General features: G+C 16.3%; 7 protein-coding genes across 7 annotated transcripts; 5 read left to right on the top strand and 2 right to left on the bottom strand.

Annotated features, from left to right (window-relative positions):
• Window positions 1-34: 34 nt before the first annotated feature.
• PADL01_0029500 (serine/threonine protein kinase, FIKK family, putative) lies at window positions 35-2174 on the top strand (the record flags this gene model as incomplete). Its single annotated transcript, XM_028680530.1, has 3 exons — window positions 35-304; window positions 405-1910; window positions 2094-2174. 3 exons carry the CDS (start codon window positions 35-37, stop codon window positions 2172-2174), a joined length of 1857 nt encoding a protein of 618 aa, XP_028541308.1.
• A 938-nt stretch (window positions 2175-3112) lies between these two features.
• On the bottom strand, window positions 3113-4650 carry PADL01_0029600 (Plasmodium exported protein, unknown function; the record flags this gene model as incomplete). The annotated part of the gene is made up of 2 exons (XM_028680531.1): window positions 3113-4366; window positions 4579-4650. The coding sequence occupies 2 exons, from the start codon at window positions 4648-4650 to the stop codon at window positions 3113-3115; spliced, it is 1326 nt and encodes a 441-aa protein (XP_028541309.1).
• A 4234-nt stretch (window positions 4651-8884) lies between these two features.
• Window positions 8885-9688, top strand: PADL01_0029700 (Plasmodium exported protein, unknown function; the record flags this gene model as incomplete). The annotated part of the gene is made up of 2 exons (XM_028680532.1): window positions 8885-8956; window positions 9128-9688. The coding sequence occupies 2 exons, from the start codon at window positions 8885-8887 to the stop codon at window positions 9686-9688; spliced, it is 633 nt and encodes a 210-aa protein (XP_028541310.1).
• Window positions 9689-11959: 2271 nt separating this feature from the next.
• PADL01_0029800 (Plasmodium exported protein (PHISTa), unknown function) lies at window positions 11960-13190 on the top strand (the record flags this gene model as incomplete). Its single annotated transcript, XM_028680533.1, has 2 exons — window positions 11960-12094; window positions 12225-13190. 2 exons carry the CDS (start codon window positions 11960-11962, stop codon window positions 13188-13190), a joined length of 1101 nt encoding a protein of 366 aa, XP_028541311.1.
• A 2554-nt stretch (window positions 13191-15744) lies between these two features.
• PADL01_0029900 (Plasmodium exported protein (PHISTb), unknown function) lies at window positions 15745-17748 on the top strand (the record flags this gene model as incomplete). Its single annotated transcript, XM_028680534.1, has 2 exons — window positions 15745-15828; window positions 15976-17748. The coding sequence occupies 2 exons, from the start codon at window positions 15745-15747 to the stop codon at window positions 17746-17748; spliced, it is 1857 nt and encodes a 618-aa protein (XP_028541312.1).
• Window positions 17749-19293: 1545 nt separating this feature from the next.
• Window positions 19294-19863, bottom strand: PADL01_0030000 (Hypotetical protein; the record flags this gene model as incomplete). The annotated part of the gene is made up of 2 exons (XM_028680535.1): window positions 19294-19662; window positions 19795-19863. 2 exons carry the CDS (start codon window positions 19861-19863, stop codon window positions 19294-19296), a joined length of 438 nt encoding a protein of 145 aa, XP_028541313.1.
• Window positions 19864-23344: 3481 nt separating this feature from the next.
• PADL01_0030100 (Plasmodium exported protein (PHIST), unknown function) lies at window positions 23345-24088 on the top strand (the record flags this gene model as incomplete). Its single annotated transcript, XM_028680536.1, has 2 exons — window positions 23345-23428; window positions 23558-24088. The coding sequence occupies 2 exons, from the start codon at window positions 23345-23347 to the stop codon at window positions 24086-24088; spliced, it is 615 nt and encodes a 204-aa protein (XP_028541314.1).
• Between the last annotated feature and the right edge of the window lie 178 nt (window positions 24089-24266).

The following is a 24266-nucleotide window of genomic DNA, read 5'->3' on the forward strand; positions in this document are numbered from 1 at the left end:
TTCTTACTTCTATTTATATATTTATTTTTATTTAATGTTGGATTCATTCAATAAGAAGGAAAAGGGAAAAACCAAAAAAATTTGTTGTTATATATTTCTGAATATGAATTTTTCTAAGATATATAATAATTTAATTTTACATATAAAAAATTATTTCCTTATCATTGAAATAAATTCCAAATATTGTAATATAAATACATTTGATAAATATGAAAAAGAAAGAAAATATACAAAATTATTAAATTTTGTATATTATAAATTTTATTTAACATTTATTGTTGGGTTGTTATATGTATTTTTATTGGTAAGAATTTTTGTTTTTTTTTAATTAAAATGTGTAATAAATATTTGACAATATATATATATATATATATATAATTATTTTTATTTTTATGTTTTTATAGAATATATTAATTAAACGAGGTCGTTCAAAAAATGGTGTGCATTTTACTAATATTAGATGTGTAAGGATTTTCTCCGAAAATATAAAAAATATTGATGAAATATCCAAGAATATATTCTTGTATAATATAAAAAAGGATGATATTTTATATAGGGATTCATTAGATAAAATAAATGAAATAGATAATAAAATAAAGTATAATTCGTTAAAGGAAGAAGATATAATCCTCTTAAAAGAAGGTAAGTATAAGAATGATTATAGTGATATTAATTTATTAAATAAAAATAATGTGTATAAAAATGTTGATGAATCTTTTAGAAATTACCATAAAACAAATAATAATAAAGATAAAAATGTGAATATTAAATCTTATATATATAATTGGGAATTAGGTCAGAAATCCTTAATAAAAATGTTAGATTATGCAGATAATTTTTATTTTAATGGTGTGAAATATAGTGATTGGAAATTAACATCTATGAGAAGATTTAATTTAAATAATAATGTTTTGAAGGATCATAAAACATATAAAACTATAATTAATTCAAAAAAAAAAAAGGATGATAAGAAAAAAGTAAAATTATTTATAAAAAAAATACCTATTGATATATGGGTAGAACAATTTAATTTGATGAAAGAATATGAAGGAGAATATTTAATAGATAAAGAAAATTATGTAATGGAAGCAGTTTCTTTAGCTTTTTTGAATGAATATTATCCAGGAATAACACCTAAATTTTATAAAATATTATATGAGTCAGATAAAAAAAATATGAAAGAAAAGAATTACGAAAAATATAAATTTCATGATTTAAATGAATTAAATGATATATTAACAAAAGAATTAGAAAATAATATTAATGGTAATATAGTATTAATATCTGAATTTTTTGGTGAAAATGTATTTGATTATATAAAAAGGAAAAAAAATAGTATATTTGTTGTTTCCGATATAAGTAATGAAGATAAAAAAAAAATTCTTTATAATTCATTAAATTTATTAATGAGGTTACATAATGCTGGATTAACTCATCTTGATTTATCTCCTGATAATATGTTAATTTCGCCAAAAAATTATGAAATGCGCCTATGTGATTTGGCTCAAACTACACCTATGTATACTAATAAATTAAGACATAAAGAAAAAGTAAAATTTATACAACCTTTTGAATCTTTTGAACCTTGTATAGGAAAAATTGAATATATACCTCCGGAATGTTGGAAAATTGTGTGGAAATATAAACTAAATAAAATTAAAAATCCAATTGAATATTTAAAAAATATTTCAAACCAAGAAGAAAGAAAAAAATATTATTATGATGTAGCATGTGCTGATAAGTATATGTTAGGAATTTTCTTTATTTGGATGTGGAATAATGGTTTTATATGGAAATGTTCAGATCCAATACAAGATAAAATTTTTCAAATTTTTATAAAATCTAATATGGATTTGAATACATTTATCATGACAAAAAGTTGGCCTCATGAACTGAACAATTTGATTAACGTAATAATATATATATATATATAAAATTATATATGTATATAATATTTATATAACATTTATATAACATTTATGTAATATTTAAATAATATATATATATAGGAAAAAAAAAAAAAAAAATTAAAAAAAACATAAAAAGTTAAAAATATATATGTTGTTATATGTGTTCTTTTTTTTTTTTTATAGAAATTGTTACATATGGACCATAGGAAGACTGTAAAATTAAGTGATTTGTGTAGGCATCCATGGTGGTCTAGTAAATATTAATTTTTCTTTTTAGTACTAATACATACAAATATATATATATATATATATATATATATATATATATATATATATTATTTGTTCTAATTTGTTTCTTTTTAATATACTAATATATAGTGTTTGATTTTTTATTTTATTTTTTTTTTTTTTCCTCTTAATATTTATTTTTCTATCACATATTTTTTTGTATTTTCATTTAAATTTGTTGTTATATTGTGTGTTATGAATTCTTATATAATCTTTGTTAAATTAAAAAAAATTTTTCGACTTGTTATTTTTTATTAAATAATTTAGTTAATCCCAGATAATATAGAAAATTATAATACAATTTATAATTTATTATTTTGCATAATATATTAAAATTGAAAGTTATATATGAATATATTATTACTACTATTTAATTTTTGTAATTTAAATAAATTATTATTATTATATACAAGCATATATATTTTTGTATTGTGTTTTGATATATATGTTTTAGAATATTAAAATATCATATGTAAAATTTGTATATATGATATAATTGTATTTGTATATAATATATCATTTAAATATGCATATACAATCATTCACAATAAAAAAATAAATGGTATGAAATCAAAATAAAAAAAAAAAAGAAAAAGGTAACCACAAAGACAAATAAATAGACAAATCAACAAATAATATTCCTATATATATATATGCATATATACATTTATCTAATATGCAAATTATTTATATACATTAAATAAGTACAAAAATAGTACAATTCTTAAAAGTATTATATTAAAAAATATACCTAAAAAAAAATTATTTATATATATATATAAATAAATAAATAACAAATCACAAATTTTATTACATTTTTAGGGTAATAGAAAAATTAAAAACAATGAAATGACTATATATTTTTACTTTGCAATATTAGATATATTCAATAATTATGATAAGTATGTGTAAAATTACTCAGAATTATCTAATTTATTTTCTTCATCATTTTCATATAATGATTTTATTAAAGCCATTCTTTTGGATCTTTTCCTTTTAGCATATGGACCTTTTTCAGTAATTATAAAATATATAGAACCTATTGCTCCTAAAACAAATCCCGATAAAAAAATTAGAAGAATTATATATGCTACAGGAATACTAGATATAGCTAAGGTCGAAGCATAATATAATAATACTATTGCTCCTACCAAGCTTGAAAATAAAAAAGCATAACCTCCCGTTTCATTTTCTATTATAGAATCTTCAGCTTTATCATACGCTTTGTCTAATTTTTCGAAAATTATTTTTATTAAGGTTACCCTATATATATAATAAAATACTCTATACCACTTATCACCATCGAATATCTTTTCTAACATTTTGTATATAACTAAGTTAATCTTTTTTAATTGTTTCTTTATACTTTTTTTTAGAGACAATTTAAACTTATCATACTTTTCTTCTTTTTTTTGCATCTTTAACTTTTTGGCTTTTTTTATTTTTTGCTGTTCTATATATTCACTTGATAATTCTAATTGTCTTTTTTCTTCTTCTAACAAGAGTTTTGTTAATTCATAATCTATTAATTTATCCTTTTTTAATCGACTTTGTTTAATTTTATCTTGGATTATTTGATCTTTTAATAATCTAATTTCTGATAATTCCTTTTTTATATATTTCCTATAGGTATCGTTTTTATCTAATTGATTAAATTTTTCTTTATCTCTTAACCGTTTGTTTTTTTCTCTAATATCTTTGTATGTTCTATTAGATGTATTTTCATCTTTGTTAATTTTATCATCTTGTATTTTATATTTTTTCTTTTTATTATTTTTTTTTTCTTCTTCTTTATGTTCTTGTTCATTTAAATATTCTGTAATTTCTTCATCATTTTCCAATTGCAATAAATTTTTTTTTCTTTTTTCATCTTCTTCATTATCAAGTAATAATTTGTACTTATTATATTTTTCATGTGTATCTTTTAACTCGTTGTCCTTTTTTCTTTTTTCCTTTTCTATTAGGTCTTGTATATCTATTTTATTCATTAATTCGTGATTTCTTAATCTATTCCTTATTATTTCATCTTTTAATTCTTTCATATGTTTTAATTGATCCCTTATATACTCAAGGGTATAATGTTCTGGTAAGGGTTTAATAGGTGTAGAACTTATTGGGACATAACTTCTGCTATATTTGTTATTATGACCATACTTAGCTGGGGGTATCTATTATAAAATAATAAAAAGAAAAAAATAATATAAGTTTTTAAAATGGTATTATAAAATCATATAGATATATATGTATATATACACGTATATATATATATATATATTATTTCATATTATATAAAAATTTTTTTTTTCATATATAATTTTTAAAAATAGTTAAAAAAAATTAATACAATTATAAGCTTTTTTTATTTTTAATGTATTCTTACTTGATAAGAAGATGATAAAAATATATTATATAAAAGAACAAATAGAAATATATGTTTATATATAAAGTACATATTTTATTTAATTTTTTTTTTTTTTTATTTTGTTAATCAAGAATTATAAAAGTTTTAATATATATATGTATATATATGTAAAGTTATATATATTGTGATTTAAAAAAAAAAAAAAAAAAAAAAAAAAAAAAAAAAAAAAAAAAATGTATTATTTTTAATTTCCATAATAGGTAGTCTCTATGGTTTATGGTCTTGTTAGACATAATAATGGTTATTATAATATTTTATACATTTATATAAACCATTTTGTGTACAATATTATATTACATATATATATATATATTATTAATAATTAATGATTATTAATAATTTTTATTTTTTTATTTTTATTAATTTATTTATAGTATTATATATATAATAATTTTATATTCACACATTATAATAATAAAATACATATAAAAATAAAAAAAAAATAATAAATAATAATTGTGTGTTATATGTATTAGAAACAAAACATAAACATTATATAAAATATAAAACAATGGCATATACTAATAGTTTACTATGTATTCTATTATAATATATATTTTTATAGCATACCAGTTAAATATATATATATATATATATATATATATATATATATATGTAGAACATATATGTTTCATAAAAAAAAATGTGTGAATAAATTTGTACACTTTTTAGTTGTAAGTAGATATAAGTTACACATGTATGATATATGTTATAAATAATAATAAAAATAAATTAAAAAAAAAAAAAAAAAAAATCATAATATATTAAGGAGTATATATATATATATATATATATATATATATATGCATATGTAAATTATTTTATTTTTTATATTCTCATTTTTGTAATCATGTATTTTCTTTTAGAATATATGTAAAATTAAATATAAATGAAAAAAATATATATATATATTTAAAAAAAAATGTAAATTATTAAAAAAACATTTTAAATAAATATTAATACATAATAAATTTTATTTCCGAATATTTAAAAAAAAATTATATATAATTATTAAATTGAATAATTATACATTTAAGGCATATAATTATTTTGACACATATACATATATATTATATGTAGTAATATAATAATATATATTATATATGTGTATTAAATAGGTATTTGTAGAATACTCTAATAATCATTTAATATTACTATGATGCATATTCCTCTTTTCTTTTTCTTTGTTTTTTTTATATATTGAATTAAAAAGAAAAAAGAATCCATTTGAATAAATATAAAGTCATATGAAATATATTTGTTTATCATATTTAAATTTAGTATTTTTAATATGCTTTTTTATTTTGAATACATGTATTTTAAATACTAGTAACCTTAAAAATAATTGCAATATAATGCTCTAGTAAATTATTATACTTGTTGAGCTAGGTTTTTTATTTATTAAAAATACATTCTTATTTCATTAAAACAATAATTATAAAAATTATAAAAAAAAAAATTAATAAAATAAAAAATAAAATAAATAAAATAAAAAATAAAATAATAGTAATAATAAATGAAAGAATGAATAAATAAATGGATATATATATATAATATTATATTAAGAAAAAGTAAAATGGTGTATAATATATATTATATTTATTACTAGTATTTTTCAAAATAAGTAAAGAATAAAATAGAACAATTTAAAATACACATTAGTCTATTAAATTATTATAAAATAAATATGTATTCACTTTTAATAATTATTATAATAATTATATTATGTAATATAAATATGAATAAAGGGGTGTGTATTTTGAATTATATTCATTTATTTATTAAAAAGAGTAACTACATGTTTGAAATAATTATATTATATAGATCCTATCTAAAATGAAAATAAATATTAAAAATATTATGCATCTAAATATATATATATATATATATATATATATATATATATATTATGAGCATATAAAAATATATCATATTGTGAAGTATAATATACATTACTAATTTTCATTCATATTAATATCATATATTATAAAAATATAATATATATATATATTATATATATACTTATTGAAGATTTTAATATGTAAAATGTTAATTTTAAATACATCAAAATACATATTCTCTCTTTGTATACATATAGTATATTATTTATTTTTTTTTTATTAGTGAAATAATCCCAAAAAATAAAATGGATAAATATTATTATTAAAAATATAAGTATTTAAATATATATTTTAATATTTTTCAATTATATATTTATAATAAAATAATATATATGTATAAATTTTGTGTGTTTATTTAATACAAAAATGAAATATTATTATATTACACATATAGAACATAATATAAAATTTAAATGTATAATTATATTATATGTGTATGTTAAAAATGTTAATTACAATAATGTATATAAAAAATATATACATATATAGTATAAATATTAATGAATATTTATGTACATAATTATGTATTTTTAAATAGCTATAATATCATGTAAACCGATTGAGTGTAGTATATTTTATAAATTTTAAGAACTTCAAATATTTGAAAACAATTTGTTCTATGTATATATATATATATATATATATATATATATATATATGTATATATGATACAAAAGATTTTTTTTTTTTTTCATAAAGTACATTTATTATATATTAAAACATGTATGATATAATTACATTTCATATGAATATATGGGAATAATATATAAAATGTCTTTATATTTTACAAACGTTGAAATAAAACACGGAATAAAGATAAAGAAATATATTATTCAATGTATGATCTTATAATAAATGACATTGGTAATTGACTTATATGAAATGGTTTATATAATGTGTACATTTTCTTAGAGAACTATAACATGTGTGTGAATATTTTATATGTTATTTTAAGTATCGACACTTTTGGTTTTTTTTTTTTATTTTTTTACATAATTATTATAATGCTATTAGTTAAGAAAACTTTTTAATATACCATTGTGTATAGAGATAATATATATTTATAGTAGTGTTTTATATTATCCTTTATTTAGGAATTAAAATTATTGATATAAAAAGAGAAAATTGTTATTTATTCATTTATATTTACTTATTTTATTATATTACTAAATGGTGTTGTATACATATGTACATAAATATATATATATATATATATATATATATATATATATATATAATAATATAAACTGTTTGTTTGCCTAAAAATCCAAAATGTTTATCTATATAAATATATAAAAATAATGAAATAGATATTACAATTTTTTCTCATTTTTTTTCTATATACATTTAAAATTATTGTGTTGTATATATAAGTATATATGCTTTGACTTATATATTCTATTATGTTTGGAAAGAATATTTGATGTAGATTAATCTGTTAATTTTAACAAGTCATCAATTAGTAATTCATATATATATATGTTTCTTTGTTTACACATACTATTATAATTATGTGTACTTTATTAATATCCTATTATATATATAAATATATATATATTACAATGAGCATTATGTAAAATTTATGTTATATAAAATAAATATATATATATTGGAATTTTTTTTTTTGTTTTTTGTTTTTTTTATATAAATTATTTTATATTAAATTTCTAAATTACTATATTCAAGGATTTTAATTAAATGTATAGGATAAAAATTGTGTAAAAATATATAAATAAAATAAAATATATTATGAAAAAAAAATTAAAAAAAAAAATATATATTATATTTATGATAAATATGTATGTATATATATAATATTTAAACTAGAATTTAATTATAAAAAGTTAGAAATAAGAATAATAGTATTTCTTTACTTTTCATTCCTTGAAAAAATATAGGTATTTAAGTACTAGGTTTTTTTATTTATATTTAATAGGATGAACTATTTATTTTAAAAGGTTAGAATAATATTTAAATATATATATATTATATATTTATTATTATTTCTATAAATATAATTTTTATCATTATTATAATATTATTTAATAAATACGGTGTAATAAATAACTTTCGTTCTTCGAAGAAATAATATTTATTAAAATAAAGAATATTTTGCTATATTAATTCTAAGAAAAAAATAAAAAATAAGTAAATAAATAAATAAATATATATATAATTAAATGACCTAATAAATATGTATTTTTTACCTAAATTATAGCCCAAAAAAAAAAAAAAAAAAAAATTAGAAAAATAAAAATTAATATATATATATATATTATAAGTAAATTTTTCTTATGTTTAATTCAACAAAAATTTTATTATGAAATATAATATATAAATTATTATACAAAATATAAGTAAAAATGACTTTTTTATTAAAGAAAATATTTTCGTTTCCCCTTGTATTGTGTGTATTATTCCTATTGTTCAATAATGTAGGAAAATAAAACACATACACAATTAAAATATATATATATATATATATATTTATTTATTTATTTAAAATTAATTATTTTTATGCTTATATATTTTATATTATAATATTTATATCGTGAAATAATAAATAATATATATTTTTTTATAAACTTTCCTGTTCTTTTACTTAGAATATTTTTAAAAAATGGTCAAATATAAGACATAATAAAAATAATGGGTTAATATTAACAAACAGAAGATGTATGGCAGAATGTTATACAAAGGAATCTTCAAAAAATATATTATCTAGAATTGGACCATTAATACAATTAAAAAATTGTATGAGTTCTTCATTAAAATCAGATAAAGAAGTTGATAATAATCAGAATGATTTATTTAAATGGAATGTAACAGGACTTTCATATTTACCTAGTGTTTCAGCAGTTATTCCAGGAATTGGTGGAGAAGTAACTGTTAGTGCTCATTCAAATAAAATCCCCAATGATAATCATAAATACGGTTCTAGATCGGAAGATATTTTGAATAAATCTGAAGTTGGTATACCATCTTATATGGTAGAGACTCTTAAAGATGAGGGTCCTCAAGTAATTAATGGTATAATTGACAAGTTAATATCCGAAAATACTGAAGATTTAGATTATTATCCTTGTACACTTGCTGAATTTACAGCACTTAGTGTATTATTTTCATTGTTACCATCACTTCAATTACAATTAAATGAAACCTCATAATAGTAACATTTTAAATACATACACACACACACATATATATATATATATATATATATATATATATATATTATAAATGATAACATAGTGATTACTTTTTTGTATGTGTTCAAAATATATATTAATATAAAATTATTTTTTTACAAAAATATTGATTATATAATTAATTTTAAATAAATATAACAGAAAAATTATGCTTCACAATTTTATTGCTTAATTTTGTTGTTATTTTATCATTTCTTTCTGTTTTTTTTCTTTTTTTTTTTTTTTTATGTTCATATGTATATAATTCAATATACTTTATTTTTTTGATAGTATTAACCATTACCTTATAAATAAAAATGATAAGTAAATATACATTTAATTATTATTTATCTTTCGTTTTTTTTAGTTAAAAATTATTAATAATATAATGGACATATTTATAACCCACAAGAAAGAAAAATATATATATATATATATATATATATATATATATATATATTATTTTGTCCTTTTGGAAAAGAATTCGAAGGAAGAAAAATTAAAATCAAAAAATAAGTGCACCTAAAATAATATATATTTATTATTATTATACAGTACTATTTTATTTTACTGTTTAATATTAAAAGTTTCTTAGAATAAATAGAATATTACAAAAATAAATTGTTCTAAAATACTATATTATAATGTGATATATTTATATATTATAGAAAATATTAAAAAAAAATAGATCATTAAATGTGTTTACTAAAAAAAAGAAACTTAATGTATTATAGAATAATTCTTAAAGTTTTTTATTCTTTTTGAGAATATTGAAATATATAGTTACCTATCTAATATATAAGTATTTTTAAATAAACATAATGTTAGTCGTTAAATAATAAATGAAATAAAAAAAATTGGTATTTTTTATTTTTCCTATATATCTTTTAATTTATAAAATGTTATAATATAATATATATATATAAGAATTGTATTGTTATTTATAAAGTAACATAAATATTATATATATGTATATATATTTTTATTTTTTTGTCGATTGTGTGAGAATAATATTATTATATCTTATTTTTTACATAAAATTCGTTATTTGTTTTAATTAAATTTTAATTTAATTTTTTTTATATTATTAAATATAATTTAGAATATTTAGATTTAAAAAATATATATATATATATATATATATATATATATATATATATAATGATCTTCAATATATAATATGAATGAAAAATAAATATTAATATATAATGAAGAATAAATATTTTGTTTTTTATATTATATTTATTTCCTACTAAATATAGTTTTTTTACTATATATTATATATTTTTTTATTTTTATTCGTGGAACATAATATTTTATTGGGTTCTGTTATTTAAAAAACTTGTCCATGTAAAAGTAGATGTTATATAAATATAAATAAATATATATATTTTTTATTTTTAATATATGTTATATTTATTATATATATATATATGCCTAAAAATAATAAAATGTATTTATTCCCATAAACATATAAATGTAATATATTATGTATCCAATGGGGAATAATAAATTATCTGGAATTATATTATATATAATAATTTGGGTATTCAATAATAAGAAATATATATACATAATTTTAAAATAACATATATATTATTATTATCATTTTTGTATACCCAAATAATGAAAGAATCATAATTTATAATTGTTCTAATTTTAATAAATTTATATATATATTATGGGTTACTTATGTTGAATAGGGATTTAATAATTAATTCTTGGGATAATATATATATATATATATATATATATATATATATATAATTTTCCTTTAAATTTTTCCTTTTTTATAGTAAATATAGAAAAACATTAATTATTGAATAATTTATTTATTAGTTATTACGTATTTTTTTTTATTAATTAAAAAATATTCCTAGATGTATTTAAAATTAATTTGTTGATCTGAATTGAAAGATTTGATCTATATTTAATCTATATAAAAATATAACAAATCTTATTTTTTTTATTGGTTAATTTTTTTTTTTTTTTTTTTTTTGTGTAATTTTCAATGTTTATTTTATTTTGTTTATTTAATTAATGTTTATATAAATTAAAAAAAAATAATAATAATAATAATAATAAACAATAATAAGGTATTGTTTTTTTTGAGTTATAAATTTATCATTATATTTTATTTTTTTTTATTCTTATATAATAATAAAATTTATAGAATATATTATAATGAAGTGTTTTATTGAATGCAATATAAATGAATCTGAGAAATTAATTGATGATAAGAATAAAGTTATGAATTTACAAAACTCAGGATTTAGTTTTTTTTTTTCTGATAAGAAGAAAAATAGAAGCACATTATTTTCTTTTTCATTCCATACAATATATATATCGATATGTATTATAATTGTTATATACGTATCATTTATGGTAATTTATAATTAATAATATAAATAAATATTTAATGCAAAATACAGCATAAATATAAATATATATATATATATATATATATATATATATATATAATTAATATACTATATGAATATATAATTTTTTATAGGATGTACATGTGAATGATGGAAATATTATCTCAGATTCCGTATCCGTTTCATTAGTTGAAAGAAATTTATCTGAATATTATATTGGTAAATATGGAGAAATGAGAAATTATTATATTGAACCGAGTGGAGTATATAATCAACATTATTCAGGAAGACATACGAATAACATATACTATGATGCATTAGATGAAGATTTGATACAAAGTGAAGAAGATTCTAATGATTCAGAAGAAGAATCAGAAAATGAATCAGATGAGCAATCAGAAAATGAATCCGAAGAAGAATCTGAAGAAGAATCAGAGGAAGAATCAGAAATTGAAACAGAAAATGAATCTGAAGAAGAATCAGATAATGAACCAGTTAAAAAAAATATCAAAAAAAACAAACAGGTTAAAAAAAACGGAAACATTGATAGTATTGAAAAAACATTAAATAATACATATACAAATAAAAATAATGTAAATGATTCAAATAATAATTTTAAGGCACCTTTAAAAAATTTAAATTACAATGATATTACAAGACAACTAAATGAACATGAAATAACTGAAGTTATTAAAGGATTAAAAGACACTACACCACGTAAAGATTTAATTAATGTATGGATTCAAACCTTGGGTGTATGTAAATTAGGATGGCATAATATAATAAATACTTTAAAAGATTATGAAGAAGAGTGTTTGTCTAAATACAAAAAGATTATATCACCACATTATGGTGGAACACAGAGAGAAAAATATCCTCAAGAATATTGGAAAGAATGCTTGTATAATATTGAATTTAAATTATTAAATATATCATATGAATATAATAAAAAGTTTTATGGATTGCTAAATAGAAATGCTAAAGATGATAAAATAAAAATATTCTTATTTTCATGTTTAAAAAAATTTGACAATTTAAAAAAAAAATTATGTGAAGAGTACAAAAATGAATTATATAAAAATATTATGAAAGTACCTTGAATAATATATTCTATATTATAATATATATATATATATATATATAAAAGAATGTGACAACTATAAATATAGTTTATAATTCTTATTTTTTGAATAAGCTAAAATTAATTTACAAAGGTTAAATTATATAGTACATCTTCTCATTATATAAAATTCATAATTAATAAATTAGGTATTTATCTATATTAATCTTTTTGATGCTTCATTCATATATTCCCATGTGTTGTGTTTTCATATTATACATTTGTATATATATATTATGCTAAAAATATATATATTTCTTTTTTTTTTTTTTTTTGAAACATTCCATATAATATTTTTTTGTATCTTTATATATATATATGTATATATTTCATATTACTGGAATGAAAAAATATATATAATTTACATGTTATATATTCATTTTTAAAAAAAAAAATATATAATCTATAAATATATGAATAATATAAAAATAATTGTTATTTTTTAATAAATATAAAAAATTTATAAAACATAATATATTACTAATTGTTGAAATATATATAATATAAAATAATTAAAAAAAAAAAAATAAAATTTAATATATTTTTATTCTACAACACATACATTTTTTTATCTTAACTGTGTTTTTTCTTTTTATATATAATATCGAAATATATGAGCACAAATAAAAAATTATATAAATAAATACTTATACATATATATATATATATATATAATATAATTCATAAATTTTTCTTTAAAAAAATTTTATTTAATAAGAATACGATAGGGATACATAAAAAAATGCGCTATTTATTACAAATATTATAAGCTTTTTATGTTAATAATTTGTGTGAGTAAATTTTTTTTTCCTAATATGATGGAATATACAGCATACATTCTATATATACAATAAATATTCGTAAATAATTAACGCAATATGAAAAAAAAAAAATATGTATATTTATAATATATATATTGTATAAATTGTTTTTATTTTTTTTAATATTTTATAAAAAATATTATGTACAATTTTTCAAAAACATTGTATATTTTAATAAAATTAATTTAATTACGCGTACGATTTATATATATGTATATATTTATAAGAGGTCTATAAACAATTAAATGCGTATAAATATTTTTGCGCTACAAATATACATCATTTTATATATTTTAATTTATATATTTTATATATGATGTTCTTGTCATTTAAAAATACGTACAATATATGCAAATTGCTTATAGGTTTAAGTAATTTATATATGTATTTTTTAGCTCAAAAAATGTGTACAGCTGATAAATGAATTTATATGATCATAAAATTACTTAAAGTAATTTTTTTCTTTTTAAGTATAGAAAAGCGTATCGTTTTAAAATATAATATAGGCTTATATATATATGTATATAGTTAACATACATATAAAATATCGAGAATTAGACGGTATAAAATAGAAAAGGACAAAATAACATAACAATGAAATATTTCTAATAAATAAAATTCATATATGTAAATATACATAAATCAAAATAATGAGAAAGGAAATAAATTGCAAGTTACATGTGTACGTAAAAGATTAAAAGAAAAATAGGTGTACACATTATATATATATATATATATATAACATATATTTTAATTTAATTTTATTTAAATTAATTTTAATAATATTTAAAAATAAAATTAAAAAAATAATTTATTATTAAATAAAATATATTATATTAATAAATATTTTTATATTTATTTATATATAATTTTAAATTTCTTTTGTATTTTAAAATATTTTCTGTTATATTTTTATAACACTTAACAAAAAAAAAAGTTTTATAAAAACATAATTTTAATCTTTATATATCTTTTCCTTTTTGTTTGTTTTTTATTTAATAAAATTATACATTTTACAGGTTTTGGTAGATTTATATTAAAAATAAATAAAAAAAAAGGTATATATATATATATATATATATATAATTTTTTATATATGATATATAAAATTGTATGTTGTTTTACATAATTGTATTAATAAACGTAAGATATGGAAAATTTATATGTTATGTATATATATTTTTATTATTTTATATTATCTCCATAAATTTTATATTTTAAATAATATATGCTTTAATGTTTCTACAAGACTTGATAGTACAATTGGAATGTATTTTCTTAAAGCATATAAAAAAAAAAAAGAAATACTTATATTTTATTTTATGGACGAATATATATAAATAAATAATTATATCAATTATGTATCTCTTTGACAATATATTTATTATTTTTTTTATATTGACTAATATATTATATATATAATTATTACAGTAATGCCAATATTTTTTCGAATGATAAAAAATATTTTACACTGTCAAATATAGAATTAGATATATATATATATATGAGATAAAAATAAGAAAAATAATAAATATATTTATTTTAATTTTTTTTTTTTTTTTTTTTTTTTAAGGAAATATTATTTTGTTTTTCATTATTCTTTCCCATATTTTGGAACCTTTTAAATACACACCCAAATCGTTTGTTATATAGGAAGGACGAAATAAAAGGATTATTTTTTGTATTCCCTCTTTATTAGGAAAGGAAAACAAGATGGATATGAAACATTTCTTAAAAAGGTTATTTTTAAGATATAGTGTTGGTATATTCCTAGGATTATTTTATATTGTTCTTTTGGTAGGTTGCAATGCAAAAATAAAAATAAATAAGAAACATTTATTTTTCTTATTATTATAAGTATCAATATTATATATATGTATATATATATATTTATTTATTTATATTTAATTTTTTTGTTTTCATTTTTGAAAAAAATATTTACAGAACATATGCAAATATGATGGAAAAGCTCGTTTAAGTAACAGTTTCATGAATAGATGTCCTAGGAGCTTATTGGGATTAGAGCAAATGAAGGAATATTTGGATGAGCATATGAATGATGACATGATTTATGAGTCCAGCGTATATTTAATGGATGATCCATTAAAGCATATTATGTATGATAACTATGCGCGTTTGTCTGAATATGTAGATGCTCAAGATACGTACACTGATGATGAATTAAATGAATTGTTTTATGAAGAAAATGAGGAATCATCCAAAGACGAGTACGATGAAATGTATGATTTAGTTGAGTTAGCTGATAATTTGAATGCAGAGAATAATATGAAATCAAAAATAGATGAAACTGAGATATATGATATGAAAAAATTAAAAGAAAAATTCATTGATTATTATAATGATAGAAAAAATGCTGCTTCTAAATTGGTATATGTAGGTAAAGGTTTAAGATCCCTTTTGTTTGAAAATTATAAAGATGTTTCAACTAATGTTGAGAAATGTTTAATTGATGAAGAATCAAAGGGAAAATTAAATGATAATATATATACAGAAGTTGATGAAAGAGAAAAAAATAGGTTTGATGATGTAATAGTATTAAAAGAAGAAGAAAAGCCATTGTTGAGAGGTATATCAAATAAAGAAGTAGAAAATGATTTATATGAGGAAAATAAGAAATATAAAAAGGAATCAGAAGATATAGTATCGTTGGATGAGTATGATTTAAATGAATTATTAGACGATATTTTACATTTGAAATTACATGAAGAAAATGATTCAAATGGGCAACAAATATTAGGAGAATACATGAATGATACAGTTTTTGATGCAGTACAAAGTGAAGTGAAAACTATATTTCATGATGATTCTTTTGGAAAAGATGATGATGATGACAAATTTAATCTTTCGTACTTAAAAGAACATATACCTGAATATGAAAATATAAAAAAATTATTAGATGATATATTCAGTTATAGAAAAATAAAAGATATAAATAAACTAATAAGGTTTTTTAAAAAATATTCAAGATCGGATTATAAAATAATTGTAGAATGTGCAAATTATTTATTATATCGTTTAAATATGGAAGAAGTCGATAAAAAAAGTTTTGATTCTTTAACAGAAGAATTGCTCCAGTCTGATGAAAATAATATATTTAAAAAAAATGAGAAATTGTTTAAATATATACAAAATGACGGAATCAAGAAAGAGTATGAATTAGATTTTAATAATGAGAAAATGGATACAAAAAGAACCGTATATTCTAATGAAAAAGATTTGTCAATAAATGAAGATATTTCATCACTGGAAAGTTATAACATGTGTGTAAGAAAATTTTCTGATTTATGGTTGAATGTAATGAAAAATGAAAGGGAAAAATTTAATCATATGTTAACTGCTTTATATAGGTTTTATAGGACATTAATAAGAAAGTACAAAGTTCCAGGTAATTTAGGTTCTAATGAATGGAATGAGGTAAATTCGAATATTCAATTACATATGAAAAATACAGAAATATACCTCAATACATTATTTAATAAGTGGATAAATACTAATAAACTAAATATAGGAGAATTTAAAATACTTGTTATGTTAAATAGGTTTTCATGGAGAAAATTTAAGAAGGATCTATATGATTCAAATAAGAAATATATAACTGAGCCATTTCAAGCTATAATAGATGAAGTGGATACGAAGAAAAAGGAACTTACAGAAAAATACAAGAAGCAATTTCAAGAGAAAAATAAAAATATGTAATAACATGCTAAAAGTATTTAAATAGTATGTTACTCTTACTTATTTTAATGCATTTTAATATATATATATATATATATATATATATATATATATATATATTTATGCATATTAATGAAGGAGTATTTTTATAATAATTAAAATATTTATATACTTCTTTATATATAAATAAATAAATATATTTATTTCATTATGCTTTACATAAAAAATTATGTACTCATATAATATTCGCACTTTAATATTTCATTTTTATTCTTTATTTATATGTGTTACATAATAATTAAAATTAATATATTTTCATAAATGTTACTTTAGTGTTATACATGTCCAAATAGTATGTACGGTGTGTTACGTTTTGATCGTATTTTTATTTTTTTATAATAATATTTTAATTTTGTGTGAGTTTTAGAGTGTGCTTAATAATAATAAATTATATGAAAAAACATATATACATAATATATATATACTATATATATTTTTTATAAGCAAAAAGAGAAAAAACTATTTATAATATTATAATATTATAATATTAATATCATTTAAATAAATTAATATAAATATATATTTATATTAAATATGTGTTACTATAAGAGTGTAAATTTTTATAATATTACATTTTTTTTTCTTTTTAATATTTATTTATAAATATTTTAGATGTATTAATATAAGGTACTTTAATTTATATTTATTTAATCAGAAGTATATAATAATACATTTAGACAAACATATTATGTTCATTCCAAATAATATATATATATATATATATATATATATATATAGAACAAATTATGTACATATATATATAGAAAATAATTCATCTGTATGATTTTAAATATATATTTCCTTGACATATTATTGAGGACACATGATTGCTATTTCTATATATTTGCACATCTTGTAAATATATAATAATATATTAATGAGACAAAAAAAAAAATAAAAATAGCAACAATATATTATATATATATTTTTTCATTTATATAAATATATTCTTATATGTAATGAGATATCAATATTTAAAATATGTTTAAAATGGAAAATTTAAGATTTACATGATTAGTAATAAAAATAATAAAGCAAAAAATTTAATGTTGTACATTATGTTAATATTATATATGAAAAATATAATTTTTATTAAAATTAATATATATTATTATTATAAGTTCTTAGAAAGTACATTTTGTTGCAAAATAATACTAGAAAAAGAATCATAATAAAAATAAAACACAATTAAAAAAAAAGAAATATAATAAAGACCGCAATAAAATCACTATACTATAAATTACAAAACATGAATTAATAAACATATGTATATTTATTAATATACTTGTTAGTTATTTTAATATATACATAATAAATTAAAGATACTAAAACAGTAATTTTAAATATAAATAAATGAATAATCATATGTTCTATATGATATATTATTCTATATTTATATGGAAGATTAAAAATAAAAATAAGAATTATATGGATTTTGTAATTTCTGTGTTTATATTTGTTATTTTTATAATAACTTTAATCTACCATTAAATGGATTTAATGGCATTAGTGATGGGTAGCGGCATTATTGTGTGTTCCATTATGGTCTGTTCCATTATGGTGTGTTCCATCATGGTGTTCTTCATCATGGTGTCCATCTTCGTGGTGTTCACCATCATGTTTTGAATCATCAAAACAAGCATTAGCGCTTGCATGATGTAACTGATGTGAATCAAAATTAAAGTTAAAATGGTTACCGTGAGTGGTATCATCTGAATGATCTTTATCGTGATGTTCTGGATTATGTTTGTTAGGTTTGCGGTGGTGGATAAGATTTTTCTTTTTTTGTGATTTCTTTTCCTGTAATAATCTCATATTTGAATTAAGTCCACTTCCATTTTGTATACTCAAGTTATTATTAAATTGAGAGTTATTCTATAAAAATTATAAAGAATTTAAAAATGAAAAAATTTCCATATATACACATACATATATTTGTATAATATATTATACATATTTTGATACTTAAATGATATATTTATTTATATTTGTAATTAAAATCCTTACGTTATCTAACAAAAGTACGGAAGCAAAAAAGGCAGCGGAAAATATTTTCTTTTTTGAGAAGGAAACCATTATTACTATTAAATAACTGTATAAATATAAAAAAAAAATAATAAAAAAAAAAATATATATATTATAATATATGGTGTCTATAAAATATAGAATACTAATTTTTTACATATATATATATATATATATATATATATATATATATATATATATAATTCTGTATAATATAAATTAATGAAGATGGGAAAAATAAACATTATATATATAATTCATTATATACTTCTTTCTATATATAATCTACACACATATATATTATATATAGAAACAATTTATATATATATATATTGTTATTATAATATTATTTAATATTTTTTATACTTTTAATTATATAAAAAAGGAAAATTTTTTAAAATTAAGTTTGTTTTTTGTTATTAAAAAAAAGAAAAAATTGAAATATTAGAAAAGGAGAAACTTAAAAGCAAAGATGATAAAAAGTTATAAATGCTTTAAAACAATTTTATATTTAGATAAATAAATAGAAATTATTTGATTTATAATTTAAAAAAAAATAATTATATATAAAAAAAGCTTATAACTTTATTTATATTTTTTATTCTTTTAAAAATATAAGAGTTTTTTTTTTTTTAATTAAAATTTAGAATTATTATTTATTTTGGTTTAGTATTTTTTTTGAAAAACATTTAAAAATACAGAAGTATGATGAATGTTTTTTTAGAAAATAATAAAATTTATTACATTTATAAAAAAAAAGAAAAAAAAATTTTTTTGTAGAATGATAATAATTTAAATTTGTTTTAATTAAAAAAGATTTTAAATATATCATTTTTACTTTTTTTTTTTTTTTTTTTTTTTTTTTTGTGTACATTTAAAAATTATAAATTTATATATTATTTCTATTATTCTTTTAAGGTTAGATTTGTTATTTTTTAGATAGTATTATCAATATAAGAATATTCATCTATCTTAGGTATCTTTTGTATTCTCTTTAAATATTCTAAATAGAATATTTTTTCCCAGAGATATATAAAAGTTTTAAAAATGAAATCAAAATTGAATAAAAAAAACAACTTTTGATTTAAAAATTTTATTAAAGAATAGGAAAAAAATAATAAAACAAAAACACATTATGATTGAAAACTAATTTTGTATGGTATTCCATTTTATATTTTAAAATATATACATATATATATATATATATATATATATATATATATAATATTTTGAAAGAATATAACATCTATATATTATAGATAAATATATATTATATATGTGTATATATGTAGATAAAAACGTTTTATGTATTTTCTACATTATTATTATTTTTTTTTTATTATCTAATTGTTATAGAATATATATTTATTATACATATTTATATACTTTTAAAATGGACAAATATATATATAGTGTAATACATGATAATTATGAATATATTGATATATATAAATATATATATATATAAATTAAAAAAAAAAAAAAAAAAGAAACATTAAGATATTAAAAATATATTTCTTTGAATTATATATAAATACATTTATGAAAAAATAATATAAGAAATATAATTTTTTTTTTTTATCCAAAAGTTTTTAATGTGTAAAATTAATATTGTAAAAAAAAATATATAAAGTTATATATAAAATATAATATAATATAATAAAATATAATATATTTTTTTTATTTTATGTTTTAAAAAAATATTTATTCTTTTTATTTCATTTTTAGCTAGAAATATATAAAACAAATGAAAAACATATAAGGATTTATAAAAAAATTTATATTTAAAAAAATGAAAAAATTAAATGATTAATTTCTGAAAATTACTTAAAGAAATATATTTATAACCTATTTAGAATTGTATTATTAATTCATAAGTAAAAAAATCATCACAAGGAAAAATATTTTTTTTGCACATATTATTATATGTGCTTTATATATTATCTGAAAAAGGTTATGTATTTTTAAAATATATGTTTAATTAGAAAAATAAGTAGGATTATCTTTTTTTTCTTAGTATGTGTTATTCTTATTTATTTGTTCATTTATTTGTTCATTTATTTGTTTATTTATTTTATTAAAAACATAAATTAAATATCCTTGTAAGGTACCAAATGCGAAATAATAATATTTTTATATGTTATTTAATGAATAAAGAAATATATTATTTAACGAAAAAAAAAAGAACAAATAAAATAAAATAATTATATATATGATGATATAGGTATAACTAAAGAATTTATATAAATATTTTAATACTTTTTCTAAATATCAATAAATATGTAATTAAGTATTTTTGTAAAAAAAAAATAAAAATAACACATATTTATATAATTTTTTTTACAATTAACAACAATTAGAAATAAAAAAATAATATTATACTATCATAATGGTTTATTTTATATTATAACTTATCAAAAGGATGAATAATTTTTTATTGTAAACTTTTAATATGTGTTATTATTATGATATAAGAGTTCATAAGATTATATTATTTCATATGTTAATGTTAATGTTAATGTATTTAATTATACTGAAAAAAACATATTTATAAAAAATTTATATAAAATATATAAATTTTTTTATATATTTATATTAAAAATAAATATCAAGAGAAATATATATATATATTATAATTTAATATTTGAACCAAATCACATTTTTAATTCACAATATTAAATATTTGTGGTTGTGCCTAGAATAATAAAATAAATTTTATTGGAATAAAAAAAAAAAAAATAATAAATTTATGTATTATTATTATATTTAAATATTTTATATAATAATATATATTATATTTTTATTATAGAATAATTTATTTTTTGTACGTTATATTTATTTATAATTCATATTATTATATAAATAAATTATAATTAAAAAAAAAAAAAAAAAAAAAAAAAAAAGAATAAAACATAAAACATGCAAAAAAAATAATTCATTTTTATTAAAGCACTTGCTTTATTATATTACTATATATATAATATATATATATATATATGAATACGAAAAAATAATACATAATTTTTCTATATGAATAACATATACTTTAAGAAAAAAGAATACTTTTTAACAAGCTAACAAAATTAGAGCATATATAATATTATATTATTATGATTTATAAAATATTATGCGATATATTATTTAACAACATCAAAGGGTAAATGAATTAATTATGAATAAAAAATATAAAAATAGTTTTAAAAAAATATTTTTTTCTCATTCTTTTTTTTTTTTTTTTTTATAAAAAAATATATAGAAATATTTGTTATTTTTTTATTTATATGTTTATTTAAGCATGTTGTTTTTAATATATAAAAATAATTTGTAAATATATTTGTTATATATATAATTTTATTTAAACAGATATAAATATATTTAAATAATTCATCAATAATTGAAATTGGGACAATTTAAAAGAAATTAATTATATATTCGTTAAAGAATATTTAAATAATATTTTATAATAAAATACATTTTTAATAAATAAATAAATATATATATATATATAAATTGATTGAGAACAGACATAAAAATGAAAAACTTATATTTTAAGAGATCACTTAAATTTCTTTGTTTTACAGTATGCATTATTGTAACCATATGTTCATTACGAAATGTAAGTTAAACCATATTAATTTGGAATATATATATATATATATATATATATATATATATATATATGTATATATATTTAGATATATTTCTGTGTATGTTTTAATTTTTTTTTTTTTTTTTTTTTGATTAGGAGACATATAAGAATACCTTAGGTTTTGTAAAAAACGATAATATATATTCAAGGAATTTGGCACAGTTAACATTAAGTAATTATGAATTAATAAAAGATAGCAAATACGAAAACATAACTGAACAGTTAACAAGAGAAGAGTTATACGAGCTTTTTGATTTATTAATTCAAGAACCACCAAGAACATATCTTCTTAATTTATGGAATCACAAAAATGGTATATGTAGACAAGGAACAAACGAATTATTAAAAAGACTAAAAGTAATTGCACCTAAACTTACATATAGACATACAGGTAGCCCAAATCAACGTGGTAAAACACCTCCTAAAATAACATGGCAAGGATGTTCCTATGATTGTAACATGATGGCTTCTACTTTAGAAACAGAACAAACTAATAGATTTTATAACATACTTAATAAAAAGGCACCAATTGATGAAATAAAAAATTTCATTTTATCTTGTATAGATGAATTTGATAAATTACATAATGATTTATATGAGAAGTATGAAAGAATATTTACCCAATAAAAATAAGGATAAGAAAAAAATTAAAAAATAAAAAAAATAAAAATTAAAATTAATTATATTATATTCAAAATAGAAAAAAATAAATATGTACATATATATAATAGCGTTTGTTTTTATTTGAACTAAACTGTAAATGTTTGAATTTTTCTCCTATTTTTTTAAATATGTATATGAAATC

This window comes from Plasmodium sp. gorilla clade G2, assembly GCF_900097015.1.
Source record: "Plasmodium sp. gorilla clade G2 genome assembly, contig: PADLG01_00_44, whole genome shotgun sequence".
Lineage (NCBI taxonomy): Eukaryota > Apicomplexa > Aconoidasida > Haemosporida > Plasmodiidae > Plasmodium > Plasmodium adleri (nom. inval.).